At 59.6% G+C, this 17,057-nt stretch overlaps 1 protein-coding gene across 1 annotated transcript; it reads right to left on the bottom strand.

Annotated features, from left to right (window-relative positions):
* Nucleotides 1–1,354: 1,354 nt before the first annotated feature.
* EMILIN3 (elastin microfibril interfacer 3) lies at nucleotides 1,355–6,840 on the bottom strand. Its single transcript, XM_029221015.1, has 4 exons — nucleotides 6,474–6,840; nucleotides 5,085–5,207; nucleotides 3,690–3,913; nucleotides 1,355–3,427 (listed from the first exon to the last, which is right to left on the bottom strand). The coding sequence occupies exons 1-4, from the start codon at nucleotides 6,638–6,640 to the stop codon at nucleotides 1,641–1,643; spliced, it is 2,301 nt and encodes a 766-aa protein (XP_029076848.1). The 5' UTR covers nucleotides 6,641–6,840; the 3' UTR covers nucleotides 1,355–1,640.
* Between the last annotated feature and the right edge of the window lie 10,217 nt (nucleotides 6,841–17,057).

The following is a 17,057-nucleotide window of genomic DNA, read 5'->3' as shown; positions in this document are numbered from 1 at the left end:
TGGCAGCCAACAATCAGGGAAGAAATTTTCCCCCGACCCACTTTGGGGAGCCTGGACCATACCCTCTGAAGCTAGACCCTACATAGCCCTGGCCCCTTCCCATAGCTCTAGAGCCAGACATCACTGCTCTCCCACGCTGGTGCCCTGATTATCTCAGCACATCCCAACCCCAGATACTCTAGGCCCCCTCCAACATCTGGGAAGGGGGGATCCCAGGGCAGTGCCAGGGCTGAGGAGGTGTGGCTCCCACTTGGCTTAGTACGTACCCAGCTGCCATCCCTGCCCCTCCCCACACCTCTGCTGAGGACACAGCCCCAAACCCTGCCAGGGCAGGTGCCTGGCCTCCCCCAGCCTTTGCCAGTCATTTCACTGCCCACACAGCTGCTGAGTGAGCTTCTGCCCAAGGAGCAGGGCTGACACCCCACTGCAGCCTTCCCGCCTACTGCCTTTGGGGAAGAAATTTCCTTTAGACAGGCTAAAAGCTTTAATCCAGGCCTGCCCTCCCCCAACGGCACCAAAGTGGGGGGCAGAACACCAAATGTCAGGAACCCAGAAGGTGGGGCTGCAGGGACCTGCAAAACACCATGGAAGGGCCCGAGCTGCTGTGGAGAAACTGAGGCTGGGAACCTCAGCAGGGATGGGCCTCTGGGGCGTACGCAGGCCAGACAAACGCTTGTGTCCTCATATTTTCATACCTGAATTTCTCACCACCTTGTGAACATCCGGGCAGGGCTGGGGTTTTCCAAGGATGTTGGAAACTAGGCCTGGAGCCCTTTTCCTCCAGCTGTGGCCTCCTGCCCAGGGTCTGGCCTCATTCAGGCCATGATGTACATGAGGGCCGCCCTTTGGAGAGAGGCCCTAACCTGGGGTGGAGGGAGATTCTCCTCCAAGTGGGAAGGAGAGGATCACGTGGGGACCAGAGTACCCCAAAAACATCTTTGGGGAGGGGAATGAAAAGGATAAATTACAGTGGGAGGCGTCTCCAAACAGATCACTTGGACCCCATCCTTTCCTCTGGGAATCCACGGCTGCCTAAGCCCTCACCTTGGGAGACAATCAAAAGGAATAAAGAGAACTCTCCACTGAGTCCTTGTGTTTCCGTTCTGTCCTGAAGGACCTGTAGGGTGGTGGAAACCTCTGGTCCTTAGTTCAGGAACAGCATCCTTGAAGCTGCCAGGTGGGAGGACAGTGCCAGTGGGCACGACCTTCCTGAAGAAACCAAGCCCAGGTGGCTGAGAAGCCTCTAAGGGCTTGGAGCTGCTGTCCACGGGCAAAGGGAGATGCGGAGAGACTGCTGTCTGAGAACGTTCCTGAAGGCCTGTGCAGATGCTAACCGGTGTGTCTGCAGAAGAGCGATTTGCAGACCGTGGATGGTGCGGTCTCTTGGGGCCACCCCGGCCTTCAGGCATGACGTACTGGCCTTGACCGCAGTCCCGAATTGCCCAGTTGGTGCAGCACCAAGCGTGGATGTTGGTGCCTGGGCAGTCAGGTGGAGCCGGACCCACACTGTTCCTTCAAGGCCCTCTGAAATGGCATCCGCGCTGGCCAGGGGAGGCTGGGAGGCACTGCTAGGCAAGGCTGGGCTCTGGGGGAGGGTCCCCAGGGTTGGCGGGATCTGGGGGTTGGCCTGTCCAGCCCACCTAGTCGGCCTGCCCTGCCCGGACCTGCTCGGCCAGCTGGGCCCGGCAGTCCAGCAGGTCATCCCGGAGGCAGGCAATGTCCTTTGCGTGCTGGGCCAGCGTGCGGTTCAGCTGGTCCACGTGGTCCCACAGGCCCTCCCTGGGCCCAAGGGACTCAGCCGCCAAGCTGTCCAGGCCCGCAGCCAGCAGGCCCAGCCTCCCACAGGTACCTTCCACTTGCGCCACCCTCTGGTCAAAGTGACCCACCGCAAGCTGCAGTTCCTGGGCTGTGTCCTGGCAGCGGCTCAGCCTGCCAGCCACACTGGCCACGCCGGCCTTGAGTTGCTCCAGCTGCCCCCGCAGGCTCAGGACCTGCCTGTGTCCGGCCTGAAGCCACGAGCCTTGGCTGCTGACCTGCTCCTGGATGGAGTGGACCTCAGCCTCCACCTTGCGTTCCCGCTCATCCAGGGATGTGTTGGCGGCCAAGAGGGCATCAGAATACTGGCTGACAGAGTCACTGAGGCCCGTGAGCGACTTGCTCACAGAGTTCAGATTGACCTTGAGCAGGGTGATCTCGCCTTGGAGGGAGCTGCCCGCTGCTTCTGCCAGCTGCCCCTGGACCTCAGCCACGGTGCCATTGAGCTTCTGGAGCAGGGCCGCATGGCTGGCCACCTGGCGTAGGAGGGCCTCGCTCCGGCTCTGCCAGGCCTTCACTTCGGCCACGAGATTGTCCAGGATGGCTAGGGTGGTCCTAGGGGTACACGAGGCCTCCAGTGAAACCAGCCGTTGTTCCAGCACCGCCAGCTCCGTCTGCACGAGGGGCCGAGCCGATCTGCCTGCAGGAGCGCTATCGTGGCTCGGCTCCCCAGCCAGCGTCAGCAGGCGTTCCTCCAGCCTCTGCACGCGCTCTTCCAGCGTGGTGTGGAAGCCACGCACACCCCAGCCCCCCTCCTGCATCCCCAGACAGCAGCCCCTGGCTCCACCCTCTGTGCTGTTGACGGTCTCCAAGCCCTCCAGCAGCCCATCCACGCCCCCCTCGAGCATGGCAGCAGAGAGCCGTGTGAGGTCATTCCCGTCGGGGGGGCTGTGGCCCCTTTGGGCCTCGGTCACTGCCTGCAGCTTCCTCTCGAGGCTGTCCACGCGGGTACTGATCAAGGCCAGCTGGCCACAGCAGCTGCCCCTGCCAGCCACGCCCAAGCCCTGCAGCCGGGTACCCAGCTGTGAGAGCTCCCGGCGCAGGGCCAGCTCCCGGCCATCCAGGCTCTGGTGCAGCCTCCGGCTGGCCGCCCGGCCCTCCTCGAACTGCTGCCGCACCTCCTGCACCTGTAGGTCGCACGCATTCTGGACACCCTGCAGCTTCTGCTCGAAGCCATCCAGCAGGTTCCCCCAGAGTCGGTGCAGCCGTCGGTCCACATACTCGTCCAGCAGCGCCAGGGAGGTGAGCGGAGATGGGGGGCTCTCCCGCAGCCGCTGCAGGTGAGCCTCATGGCCGAGGGCCAGTCCATGCACCTCGTCCAGCAGTTGCACCTTGGTCCGGAGTGTGTTGCTCACCTCTGTCACCTTGCTCAGGATCTCATCCAGAGGAGGAGTGAGTGCTCCTCCAGCTCTGTCTCTGGGGTTCACAAACCCCTCGGGGATGACCCCAAAGCCCACAGGGGCAGCAGGAGCTTTGGGGCCACCAGTCACCCTGTTGGGGTCTTCGTGGCTGGCCACCAGGCCACTGAGGGTACCATATGCTTGTGCCAGGCGCTGGACATCACCCTCCAGGCGTTCCAGCCGTTCACCAAACAGCCCTGGGCCTTTCCTTCCTGGGAAAGAGGAGGAGAGAACCCCAGGGTCATCACTGGCCTGGCTCTCTCAGCTTGTCCTGTTGCCGGGCCACCCGAGAGGTTTTCTGGTCTGAGCCAACCTTGCTGGGTATGGTTCTTCCAGCTGTGGGAGGGGGCTCTAGGGGCTCACCCTCACGTCCAACACGAGATGCACCCTCCCCAGCCCTGATCGGGCTCAGCCAGCTTGTGTCAGTCCCCAGAAACCGATCACCTTGGCGAGGGTCTCCATGGGCAGACTCACCGTGGGGGCTAGAGGCTGTTCTGCTAGAAGGAAGGGGCCTGGGGCCTGGGCCCACCTGCCCCGAGGGAACCTGGGGCTCAGGCTCCGGCTGAGGTGGGGTGGCCGCGTGGTCCGTGAGATGCTCGGGGCAGCCTTCTCCAGCGAGGCCAGGGCAGCAACGCCAGGCGAGGTCGGTCACTGTCTTGTAGCCCACCTTGTATTTGGGTCTGAGCACTGTGCGGTACCTGGGCCAGGGGCGGGCAGAGGGCAGGGCTCTGTACCTGTGCGCTGAGGCTCCTGCCTCCTGGCGAGTGACCTTGCCCCCTGGCTGGGGTCCAGGGCCACTCCGGACACTGGCAGAAGGTCTGGATGTCTCCCAGCTTCACTAAACCACCAGCATTTTTCCTTCTTCTGTGCTTAAGGTGACAGGCGGTGGGGTGGAAGCAGGCCTTGCAGAGGCTCAGAGATGCGTTAGGGGAGGGGGCAGGTAGAAGCCCTACCCCGTCTTGTTTGCTTGGGGAAAGGCTAGTGGGAATTTAGCCTCAAGACTCCCAAGACCACTTGGACACCCTGTGGCTCATACTGCCATCAGAAATTCCACTCTGGCTTTGGGGGTACCTTGAAAACTTTTGACAAAACCCCAGCCCCTCCCTCTGGGTGGATGAGGGGTACAGCACTGGAGCTGGGGCAGGCAGCCCTTCACACTGCCTGGGGGCCACTCCCTACCTGGGGGCCACTTAGTTCTTTCCCCTCCTTCCTGGCCTACTCTGGGAATTCAGCTCTGGTCCTGGAAACTGGCGGAATGGCACCTCTGATTTTGAGCACAGCGGGGAAGGCCCAGGGGTGCACGGCAGAGCTCACCATGTGTACGCTCCCCTGTTCAGCCGTGTACCTGTTTACCCACTGACACATGCGAATAAACAGGTCTGTTTTCAGACACATGTTTGAACATCTCCAAGTACATCACACCTGCATGCAACACGTCCTCACAGCCCACCTGTCTGGCTGAAGCCCCAGAAGTCTGGCTTCCCTCCTCTCACCCTTGGCCTGCCTTCTCCACGGTCACCACAACCCTCCCTGGGTCTACCCAGGGATCAACCATTGCTGGTGTTGATCCTCTGCTCTCCCCTGTCCCCAGCCCCACCCCCCCCACCCCCCCCATGCCTCTGCTGCTTCTTCCTTGCCTTGCACTGCTTCTCCCCTGGGAGCCCTCCCCTGGGTCCCCTTGGGGGATCCAACCAAGCCTGACCTGGCCCCCCGCCGGCCCCCTCCAAATGGCCTGTGTTGGGGCAGGGGTAGGCTCTTTGGAGTCCAAGGAGTTATAACTCTTGTGGAGCTGGCTGCTACCCTCAGCTGAAGGCAGGCCTGGGGCTTATGCCCATGGATCCTGAGTCGGTGGGATGGGGGTGCACTCACGTGACTGTCCCGGGGCACTTGGGCCCCCATCCACACTGCCGGTATTCAGCCTTTATGTAGTTATCCGCTCCCTCCTGTAGGACACAGGTCACATTCCTGTGTACAATGTAGGCACAGAGGGCCCTGCAGGGGGAGATGGCATCCTTGGAATATCTGGCCTGTGCCAGGCCCACTGAGGCTTCTACTCCTCCCCTCCCCCAGCTGTGGGCCTAGGAAGGAGACCAGACTCCCATCTCTCCTCTGCCCCTTATTCTTGTTCCTGGGATCCAGGGCCCTTGGCCTGGGGTCCTGCCCCACTGCTGGTCTCTCCAATCCCAGCCTCGCCAGTGGGCTGGTCACTGGGCTAAGTAAGTGCTGTACTGAACCAGGAGCCCAGTGCAGCTGCCTCCCTGCCTGGGGAAGAGGCCCACCCTGGATCCCCCTCAAGAGCCTTGCCACACTCCCCACCCTCCTCCAACTCCTTCACTGGCTCTCAACTCCTCATCTCGGCATTGAAGCTTCTGAGATCCCAACATACTGCCTTTGAGACCGCACTTCTCATCTTTCCTCCCGACTGACTCCCACCCTGTAGTTTTCCCACTCCTGCCTTTGCTTCTGGTTCCTCCCTCTCAGATCACTTTTTGTACCACCTCCTCCAGGAAGCCTTCTCTGATGTGCCCAGGCCTACTGAGTGTCAGCCATGGGCTGGGTACACTCCTCCTATAATACCTCTCAAACTCAGCTAGAGTTCACATTCAGCTAGCACCCCAGGCAGAGGCCCTAACTCACCTGAAGCTACTAAAGACCAGAAGCTGAGGCAGGGGAGGACACAAGGGCTAGGGAGGCTGCTGCCTGGCATAAGCCGACCACCTGTGGACTGCTATTGGGCTCTGGAGCCACAACACGGGCCCAGGACCCAGGAGCCCCCACCAGCTCTGCCGCCCAGCCACGTTGGGCCTCCCAAAGGGTCGCAGGGGTCCAGGCTGAGCACGGGAGGGGTCGAGCCGCCGGGTGCACGGCCTCCATCTCCTACCTGGCGGGGCAGGGGAGAGATGAGAGGCCCTGGCACGGGATGGGGGTGGCCCCGCGTGCTCCGCGTCGCGGACCGCCCGCCCTCCCTCCTCTCCCTCCACCTGGTCCACTGCGCCCGGAGTCTGCACACAGAGCAGCTGGAAAATGTTACTTCGCTGGAAAGGTTTCCGCGGGCACTGCCAGTACCCCAGCCGCCGCGCCAGGCCCCCTCGGCTTCTTTTCCTTCGCCAGCCTCGCAGGCCCCCGGAGCGTGGGGCGCCCGCCCGGGCGGGGGCTCGTCCTGGGGTGCCCGGGGCGCCCGCGCGCGCCCGGGGCAGGTGGGAGCCTCGCCCGGGCCCATCCCTCCCGCTTCCCGCCCGCGGAGCGGCCCGCTCTTACTTGTGCGGCCCCGGGCGCAGCCGCGGGCGCCATCCCGTCGTGTAGAGGCTGTAGCGGGAGGCACCGGGCGGCGCGGGCCGCGCGAGGAGCGGGGTGCCCTTGGCCTGCGCCCCCCAGAGAAGCGCCGCGACGGCGCACAGCCAGACCGGCAGGCGGCGGCGACCCATCGCGGCCCCCGGGTCTCCACCTGGCCCCGCGCGGGTCCCCGCCGGGTGTGCGCCCGCCGCTCCGCCGCTCCGCCGCTCGCCCGCCCGGGTCCCGCCGCCGGTCGCGGCCCCCGGAGCTCGCTGGCCCGGCCGCCTGGCGCTTCGCGGCGGCTGCGTCCCGCCGAGTGGCCGGCGCTGCTCGCGCCTGGGGCCGCCGAGGGGAGGCGGGAGGCGGGCTCTGCGCTGATTAGCATAAACTTGGGGCCGCGTCGCTCTCCTCCGCCGGCCCCCTCTCCGCCGCCGGCCCCCCGCCCCAGCTCCGAGCTGACGCCCGAGGGGCCGCCCGCGAGCGAGAGGTTAAGAAGAGGGCAGCCCCGAAGTGGCTGGGGCGCAGGCTGTCGCACCCCGGGAGGCCCCCCAAACACACCCATCACCCATCCGCCACTGTCTCCCGCGTGCACCCGGGCGAGAAGCAGAGCCAGAACCCTGGGGCCGGCCTGGACGCGGGGCCGTCTAAGAACGCCCACCCGCTGGACACACTTCTCTTAAAAACCCGTGTGCGCCCGGGAACCGCGGTCCAGGGCTCTGAAGCTGAGATGACCGTGTTTGGGGACGGGCCAGCAACACCTTCGCAGCCACTTCCTTGGAATAGGCCCCAGATCATCCCTGTTGGCTAGCTCTGCCTCCCCGCAGCGTCATTGTCCCAGGGTGCCCAGGACATCTGATAACTCTGCCTACCCCTCCCCGGACAACTTAACCCCTCTGTGCTCGAGAACCCTCCGCAATCCGTCTGGTGGCCAGGCTGTCCTTCTGGTTTCCTGGTGGAGTGCATCTTATCTCTGTCTCTCTCAGGTCTCTGGCTGCACGGAGTCCTGAACGCCTGTCACCCCTCCAGCCCCGCCAAAGGTGCTCTGCTTCTCCTTGTGCAACTAAAGCTCTTAGCAGGCTGGACTGCAGCACTGGCCCATTTTCAGCGTCTGGTCAAAGAAAACCTTTAGGTCTTTCTCACAAGGAGTTGCTGTTAAGTCAGGCTTCCTCCATATTTCCCTTGTGAAACTGACTCTTGGAACCCAAGAGTTGACCTTTACAGCCATCCTCATTCAATGTCATCTTGTTGGCTTTCTAAGCTCCAAAAAGCCTTTCGAATCCTGCTTCTGTCCTCCAACAGACTGCCGCTTCTTCCTGGCTTGATCTTATCCACACAGATGATCACAGCCACCTGGGTCTTTCCCCAAGTAAAGACAGGTGTGCAGAAAGCACAGAACTCTGAGGCACACCTGGAGAGGCCTCTCTCCAACCGGACTTTGAGATGTGAATTCACACCCTTTGGGGAAAGCGATGCTATCAGGGGTGCTGGACTAGGGCAGGTCTGAAGCCCACATCTGCACCCCTGCCCTCTCCCAGCCGTGCTGGCTTGCGGATCTTGGAGCAGGGGTGAGGCCGGCGCACACCTGAGCCAAGCAGGCCAATTGTTCTCTCTCCTGGGTTTTGAAATTGAAACGCAGAGGCTGAGGGCGATCCGGCTTCCAGGTGGAGACTCTATTTGTTTCCTAGGGCTGCTGTAACAAATTACTACAAATATAGTGGCTTCAAACAACAGAAATTTATTCTTCCACAATCCTAGAGGCTAGAAGTCTGAAATCAAGGTGTCAGCAGGGCCACAGGGAAGATTCCTTCCTGGTCTCTTGCAGCTTCTGGTGGTTTCTGGCATCCTTGGCACTCTTTGGCTTGTAGCTGCATCTCCCAATGTCTGTTTCTGTCTTTACGTGGCCTTCTCTCTTGTCTCTGCATGGCCTTCCTCACAAGGCCCTCATCTCTCTGTGTCTCTGGGTCCTCTCCTCCTACGAGGTCACCTGTCATTGAATTTAGGTCCCAGTCTAATCCAGTCTGACCTCATCTTAAGTGATTACATCTTCAGAGACCCTATTTCCAAATAAGGTCCTATTCTAAGGTTCTAGGTGGACATGAATTTTGCGGGAACGCCATTCAACCCACTACAGGGTCCCTGAGGGGTAGTGAGAGGACAGGCCAGGGCACCCTGTAGCCATAGCTCCGCGGGAGTTATGCGGAAGCTGAGGAAGAGAGCTTGCAGGAGGAGAATGGGGCAGAGTGGAGGGGCTATGTACTCAGGGAGAAGTACGGTGAGTTGCCATTTGGTGACTGGCTTCCTCTGTCTGCCTCCAATAACCCACTTCACTTGAGCCAGCTCCAGTGGGTTTCTGATCCCAGCAAATGATGCCTAAGACAGTCTTCATCCTCCACCACAAATCCACCCAATGTGCTCCAGACTTTAACGAAGACGTCCATCTCACTGGGCAAGATACACAGTATGCATAACATGATCTTGATCTTGTAGCTCAGAAAGTGAGAGACATCTGAGTGGAAGATGAGCGGAGCCTGGCTCTTCCCCCTAGGCTGGGTTCTGACCGCCTGGCAGCACTGCCCATCCGGCTCTGGAAAAAACTCCCCACCTCCCTGCCCCAGAGCTCTGATCCTTTTCCAAGGGGTCCCACCCCTTCCTCTCACTCCCTTCCTCAACCCAGATGTGGGACCCACAGCTCAGAGGGAGGAGGCTGGGCCTTGTCTGAACTTGGAAAAGCCCACATAACAAAGGGCCGAAAGGACAGATGGCCCCCCCCCCCGCTTCCCCCTTCCCCAGGTGGTTGACATCAAACACCATGCTCCCTCTCTAATTGGAACAGTTTCGGGAGCCAGCACTGGGGCCACATCCTGGTAGGGGAGGAGGACATGGGTGGAGGAGATGCTTGGGGTCTTGGCTGTATCCAGCCAGCGGCTGAGGTTCCCCCCCTCCCCCCGCATATGATGAGGCTACTTTGCATCTGCCAGACAGGAAACCTAGGGAGGCCAGAGGCAAGGGAGGAAGACAGATGGTCGTGTCCTCCCCCCACTCGGGCTGGAGTTTCCGCACCTGGATGGAGGTGGGCTGAGGGGCCACACACAGGATCAGGCTTTCTGTTCCCAGGGACGTGCACAGCCATATCCAGACACATCCTGTCTACCCCAGTCCACTTCCAGACACGTGCAGAAGCAGATTTTCCCAACTTTCATTAGCCACTGGTGACAGATGTGCCACCTCTCTCTTCAGGAAAAAAATGGAGGATGCCATCAGGATGACAAGATAAACCTGGACAGGAATGAGTGTAGTCTTGCATTTAGGGTTCAGGGGGGCGATCGTAAGTGGGCACCTCTGCCAGACTCTGGAGCTTCCTTCCTTCTTCCACAGCCTCCCTGGGGCAGAAGGAAGAACTGTGTCCTAAGGGCAGAGAAGACGAGAGACTGCATCCCAGGAAGCTGCAGTGAGACAGATGGTGAGTTCACACATAGCTCCTGTGGAGCCTGGCATCCCATTGCCTGCCTCCATGCACTCCTCAGAATCCGAGGCGGTTCCTCTCCCCTCTCCGGGCTCCATCCACCTGCCTCAGGATGTGCTCTCCTTTTTCATTGAGGCCCCACCACATAAGATCATTGAGAGCCTCACAAAATTTTCTGGAATGTAGCTCCCCTGAAAGAGACAGAAATAGCACTGAAACTGCTGACTTTCTGGCACAAGCCCTTCCCATCGCAGATGAGCCCCTGCCACTGGGAGAAGCACGCCTCCCCCTTCCCCAAGCCACCTGTGCAGCTCAGCCTTCCTGCACGTGAGGCACCTTTGGAAGTGCTGTGTAGCAAGGCTCTACCCGGGCCCACTCTCTCCTCAACATAAACATTAGCATGCTCAAAGCCCAGCTGCCATTTTGATTACACCCACACCTTCAAAAGAGGTTACTGTCAAATCCACATGCGTTTCAGAGCAGGAGTTTGGAGTGACCCCTTCCAGCTGGGCAGAAGCATGGCCTCTCTGGGACCTGGAGTGGGTAGTTATGCAGCCCCAAGGTGAGGGCCTGAGAGAGAGTCCAGAAATCAGGGAAATTGGACTCAGTAAAGCCCGGGTGATGGACTTATTAGAGTTGCTTAGAAGCAACTTAAAAATTGTGCAGCTGGGCTTCCCTGGTGGTGCAGTGGTTGAGAATCTGCCTGCTAATGCAGGGGACACGGGTTCGAGCCCTGGTCTGGGAGGATCCCATATGCCGCGGAGCAACTAGGCCCGTGAGCCGCAACTACTGAGCCTGTGCGTCTGGAGCCTGTGCTCCGCAACAAGAGAGGCCGCGATAGTCAGAGGCCCGCGCACGGCGATGAAGAGTGGTCCCCGCTTGCCACAACTAGAGAAAGCCCTCGCACAGAAACGAAGGCCCAACACAGCAAAAATAAATAAATAAATTACTAAATTCCTACCCCCAACATCTTCTTTAAAAAGAAATTGTGCAGTGCTGACGGGTCCTCAGCATGGACACATGCAAACCAGATGCGATCATTATGCAAATAATATGCAAAATACATGTGTGGGCCTCCCGACCATTGCAAATGCCAGATGTGGTCCTTGGGGATCCTGGGTTTAGCTGAGCCAGGCTGTGGGGCTGAGAGATGACCCGGGACTAGTCTCTATGGTGGGCAGGAGGGGCTCAGCTCTGAGGCCTTTCACACACTGATGGAAGGAACCAGACGGGGAGTCAATCAGACCTCCGATCACAAGTCCCGTGACCTTCATGGAGGCACTTCACCCCTCTGAGCCTCTGTCTTCTCATCTGTAAAATGGTCGACTACGAGGACTAATTGAGAACATTGGCTAAAGGCCCCATCTGCACAGCCAGGCACATAAGAGACACCTTTCACTCACTGAAATGCAGGACCTCCAAGGACAACATCACAGCTGTGGGCTTGGGGAAGGTCAGGGTTGGATGGGTCAAGAATCCACATACTCCTCGTTCATTCAGAATCTGTGAGAGGTCCCACTTGACAGGGGGTGTGGTGGATGCTGGTGGTACCCTGCCAGACCCCCTGTCCCTGGCCATAGCACTCACAGTCCCCACCCCCCACGCCCATTGCTAATGCCTAATGCCCACAGCTGCCCCTCCTGCAGATTGCTATTGGCTAATGAGTGCCGCCTCCCCTGGGAAGTTCCAAACCCTCCCATCCCACAGCCAGTGACTGTCTGATACAGGGATATGACGGGCTGGCCTCCTCACCTCAAGGGGACAGTCCAGCCGTGTGGTTATATCCCAGAGCACCCCTGCCCCCCAATCAGCCCACATCTAGACTCCACCTGGGATCCCCTTCTTGCTCTGCCCCTTCCCTCTCCTGCTTCCCTCCCTCCCTCCCTCCCTCCCATATGCATTTCTCCTGGGAGGCCTCCCTTCATAAATCTCATGTTCCTGAATCCCTATTTCCAGCTGTGCTTCTGGGAAACCCAACCCAACACAGGGAGACAGCCCTGCAATCAGAGAGGGATAATGAATGTGATACTCATTATGTCAAGCACCACAGGGAGGTATGGGATCGCAGAGGAAGAAGTGACCGGAGTTGGGAGAAAGGATCAGAGACATCTCCACAGACAGCCACCACCAGAGATCAACTGTGGGGAGAAAGCATCCAGGTGACGGGTGCAGCATGTGCAAGGCCTGGGGGCAGGAGACGGCCTGTGGGTTTGGGGAGCCCAGCAGAGCTCCAGTGGGGGGCCCGGCCCCAAGAGAGACTGGCAGGCGCCGGAAAAGAGGGGCCTTGAATCCCCCGCAAAGAGTCTGGACTTTACGGCAGGGGAACGACACACAGAACTGCCTCCAAAAATGTCCCTTGGCTACCACTGCTCTGAGCAGGCAGGGTGCCAGGGAGGCAGCGCCTGCAACATTCAACCACCAGGCTGACAGGGATGGGGAGGGGGATTGGGTGGGGGGAGCGGGGGGAACGGGGTGAATCCCAAAGGCTTTCAGGACAGAGAGCTGACAGGCCTTGTTGCAGTCTGCGGGTGTGGGGAGGATTCTGGAAGGCGCCAGGCAGACCAAACGTCAGACGGCACGTTAGGGTGGGGCTGGGTGACCACGTGTGGTCAAGCGTGGGGAGAGAGGAGGATGTCATGAGCCGTACGGGGCAGGGGTCTGCATTCCGCGTGCGGCCACAGGGCAGCCACAGCCAGGCTGTCCTGAGCAGGAGGCCTCGGTGAAGGTGGGCGCCGATGGGAGTGGATGGCAAGCTGGCCTGCTTCCAGCAGGCGGCCCGGGAGCTGCTCCCGCTGGCGGGGCGGATGCAAGGCCCTGGGAAGACTGGCCTGCTTTCCTCTCTCTCCTATTCATGGACACCAGAGTAAAAACCACATGGGATTACCACTGCTTACAGAGGAGGCAGGCATGGGATGGGCGGGTGCAGAGCAGCTGAGCCAGGCCGGGGAGGAAGGGGTGGTCGTTGCCATGGAAAACTCACGCTTGGGTAGGCAGAACCTGACCTCTACCCAGACACTGCCCTGATCTCAGACCTGCTCTGTCTTAATTCCTAACGCAGGGACCTCTGCTGTGCACCGGCTCCCTGCTGCAAGCACAGACAGGTGGGCCCCAGGCTCTGTGCTCAAGGCACCTGGGACTGAGAGGCAGAGGTGGCGGAGAGTTGGGAGAAGCCTGGGGTTGGTGGGGAGGTCAGGAGAGGGACCTGGGGAGGGGGAGGGGCAAGAGAATCCCTGGTGGGGCGTGAGCTCCAAGGAGAGTGGGGCTCTCTGGAGGGGATGTTTCTGGGATGGGGAGGGCCGTTTTCAGGCTGAGGACTTGGGGGTGGTGCACAGAGATGCTTGGTCTTCACCCTGTGAATCCAACTCACCTGCCACTTCCCATGTGCCACGGTCATTGTCTTTCTGCATCGAGCTGCCCTCCCAAGAGATAGTCCGTGATGCAGGTGCCACCTCCTGCCTGTGTTTGCTGAGTGGATGAACTGTGGGTCCCCCTGTAGCCATAAGGGTACAGTGGGGAAGGTGGTGGTCCAGGCAAGAGATGCTGAGGATAAGAGAGGACAGGCATTTGGAGGGAGAGTTACCAGGCTTCCAAGAGCTGGGTCAGGGCCAAGGTCAGAGTCATGGGCCAGCACCACTGCGAGGTCCCAGGCTCTGTCTCCCTGCCCGTTTCATACTTAGTGCTAGACAGTACATCTGGCAACCATTCAAAGGGCTTCCAGCCAGGGTCTGACCTCTCTGACCCCCAGCCAGAGCGGCCCACACACCTGCTCTTGCCACCCACCATGTGACCAATGGGGCCTTCCCCAGGTTGAGCCTCCGCAGCCAGGGGCTCCCACATTCCTGGCTGCACTGATGTTGGCCGGCAGCCCCAGTTCCTTTGGGAAAGGCCAGGCAGGAGGCTCCCACGGTGGGACTTTATCCCTCCCTCCCCTCCGCCGTCCGGGGGCTGTGCTGGGATTAGGGCACCCTCCTCCCCTGCTGCGTCTCATCACTGCCCATGTGGTCCAACCACTACTGAGTGCGTCTGCAATTGCAGGCCCCTTCCCTCACACCTCCTCCTCCCATGCCTCCCTCTGTCCCCCTCAGCTACCGGCCATGGAGTCCCCGGGTGGGTGATGGGAGGGGGACAGGGCAGCAGGCTGTGCTGGCACCAAGGGCGCAGAGGCCAGAACCGCTGCATGCAGTCAGGGTGGAAGGGAGGGACCTCCCTGGTGGCGCAGTGGTTGAGAGTCCGCCTGCCGATGCAGGGGATGCGGGTTCGTGCCACGGTCCAGGAAGATCCCACATGCCGCGGAGCGGCTGGGCCCGTGAGCCATGGCCGCTGAGCCTGCGCGTCCGGAGCCTGTGCTCCGCAACGGGAGAGGCCACAACAGTGAGAGGCCCGCGTACCGCAAAAAAAAAAAGAATCCGCCTGCCAATGCAGGGGACACGGGTTCAATCCTTGGTCCGGGAATATCCCACATGCCGCGGAGCAACTAAGCCCGTGAGCCACAACTACTGAGCCCGCGTGCCTAAAGCCCGTGCTCTGTAAGGAGAAGCCACTGCAATGAGAAGCCCGCGCACCTCAATGAAGAGTCACCCCCGCTCGCCACAACTAGAGAAAGCCCACGCGCAGCAATGAAGACCCAACGCAGACAAAAATAAATTTTAAAAAAAATGGATGGAAGAGCGTGGAAAGCGTCCGGGAGGGTTAGGAGAACAGGGAGCCTCAGTGACTTTTGAGGGGCTCCAGGAGGACTCCAGTTTTCCGGCTTGGGGGTCTTTTTTGCTGTGACAAGGGCAGAGAGGAGACAAAAGTGTGGAGGGCAGTCACCTTGACTTGGAGGTGCCTGCAGGTGCCCTGGAGGAGTTGGGTGTCCTGTTTGTCCATTGCTCCTTCCCAGCTGAGGTGGGGGACTGTGTGCCCCTAGGGCAAGATCAGAGCCCCCCCATACACACCATCCCACATGGATGGTGGCCAATTAGTGGTCCTGGGGACCTCACTCCTCCCAGATACTGGGGGGGGAGGGCACCAGGTCAGAGGTCGTGAGGGTTCCTTCTACCTGGGCAGCTGGCTGAGGCCCCGAGCCGCCCTTTGTTCCACTGAGCTGGCACCTCCCAGGCAAGTGCTCTACCACCACTCACCCTTTCTGCTTCGGGTCACTGTGTCCCCATCCTTTCCCCTCTCCCCGCTCTCCCCCCGAGTCTCTCCCTCCCTCTCTCCTCCCCAAACTTCCTTCTCCTTTTCCCGTAATAAGGAAGAGCCATGATTGCCCATCATATCCAGAACCCAAATCGTCAGCAACAGAAAAAGTGGTTTCCCCCACCTGGAGGGCTCTGACTTTAGACACCCAAGGTCCAGGTGGGTGGCATTCCCAGGAGGAGGTAGGAGATGGCTACACTCTGTCCTGGGGAGGGGCACCCTCCCTGGAAGGGGCTGATGGCTCCTAATACAGGGGGAAATGAAGACTTCCCCCCGCACCCCCACAAAAAAGTTTTCATAACAAAAACAAATTGAAGGTTCATAACCTGCCTGATCTGGTTGGTCCAAAATTGGAGAGAAGTTAACTATTGGCAAAAGTTAAGACCATGGGAATGAAGAGATCCCTCTCCAAAGGAGTCTGTGTGGTGTGAAAAGACAGCTGGGACGTTTAAGGTAAAAACCGAGGAACAAGAGTCAGTGAAGGAGATAAGAAAGATGAGGTCAGGGCTTCCCTGGTGGCGCAGTGGTTGAGAGTCCGCTTGCCGATGCAGGGGACACGGGTTTGTGCCCCGGTCCGGGAAGATCCCACATGCCGCGGAGCAGCTGGGCCCGTGAGCCATGGCCCCTGAGCCTGCGCGTCCGGAGCCTGTGCTCCGCAACGGGAGGGGCCCCGACAGTGAGAGGCCTGCGTACCGCAAAAAAAAAAAAAAAAAAAAGGAAAGATGAGGTCAGAGGAACAGAAGGAACTTGAAAGTGGGGAGTGGGGAGAGATGCCAGCTGAGACCAGGAGGGGAGACATTTTCAGAAGGAGACTCAGAATAGCAACAAGTGAGGGCTTGGATTTCCTGACCAAACGAGAGGGCAGTGGGGCCCTTGGCCTGGACCAAGCTGGGCTGAAACAGGATGAAGCGGTGAGGAGTGGAGACGGTGCCTGTGGGGGAAGTAGCCAGGTAGAGGGAGAGGTTGGAGGCCCAGAGGAAGGGGAGCGAGGCCCCCAAAGGGACAGGACCCAGGCCCAAGGAAGAGGATGGAAGAGGAGGGCCAGGGGGGTGCGGCAAGCAGGGCACCTGCAGGTGCAGCGGGGAGAGGCGGAGGAGCTCCTTGTGCTAAATGGCAGCTGAGGTTCTCCCCCTGGATTTGGGGTGAGGATGGAGGAATGTTTAGGCAGGGCCAACGAGAAGTGCAGGTTTGAGGAAGGGTGGCAAGGAAAGGGCCCTGGAGAGTCTGGATCACAGGGTGTGGAGTGGCCGCCAGGCCCCAGTGACTTTCCACCGACCTCAGCCCTCCACAGCTGGAGGGCGGGGCCCAAACCGAGGCTCATAGGGCTTATCCCAGGCTGTGAGTGCAGATGTGGGGAGGAGGGACCTGAGGGCCTAAAGGTTGGGTGCTCCCTCACCCAGGTTCCCAGAGGAAAACAAATTTAGAATCAGCAGAAACATGACAGTGCCTTCAAAAAGTACCTGAAACCAGGTGTGTAAATTAGTAAACACGGCTTTGCTATATGTTTTGCGGCAATGTTAAAAAAAAACCCAAAAAACCCTACAGGTTTTCAACTTGAAAGAAAAGAAAAAAACAAAGGAAAATAGGAATGTTTGGGAACCACCCAACTGGTGCTGGCATTTCCGTGGCCCTTCCTACCTGGCTGGTGTCGTCAGCCTGCCCACCGCCCGGCCTGCCTAGCTCCGTGCTTGCAAACATTTTTCATTCTTCTTCACTTTTTGACATCTTAACCAACGTTGGCTGTGGTTTCTTTCTTGGTAATTGTGATTATTTTAAGCGCAGTCTGTTGTCATTTTCCACCAAGGATCTAGAGGCTATCCAGGGAGTTAAGTGATGGTACAGAGTTTTCCAGAATCCTTAACACCTAGCACCCAAATCGAGTGATTGATACCATTCCAAGCCAAGTGTCACTTACTTAGTGAAGG

This window comes from Monodon monoceros, unplaced genomic scaffold, assembly GCF_005190385.1.
Source record: "Monodon monoceros isolate NGI ecotype Baffin Bay Population unplaced genomic scaffold, NGI_Narwhal_1 Super_Scaffold_13, whole genome shotgun sequence".
NCBI classification, from domain to species: Eukaryota; Metazoa; Chordata; class Mammalia; order Artiodactyla; family Monodontidae; genus Monodon; species Monodon monoceros.
This window is presented reverse-complemented; position numbering and strand designations above follow the sequence as displayed.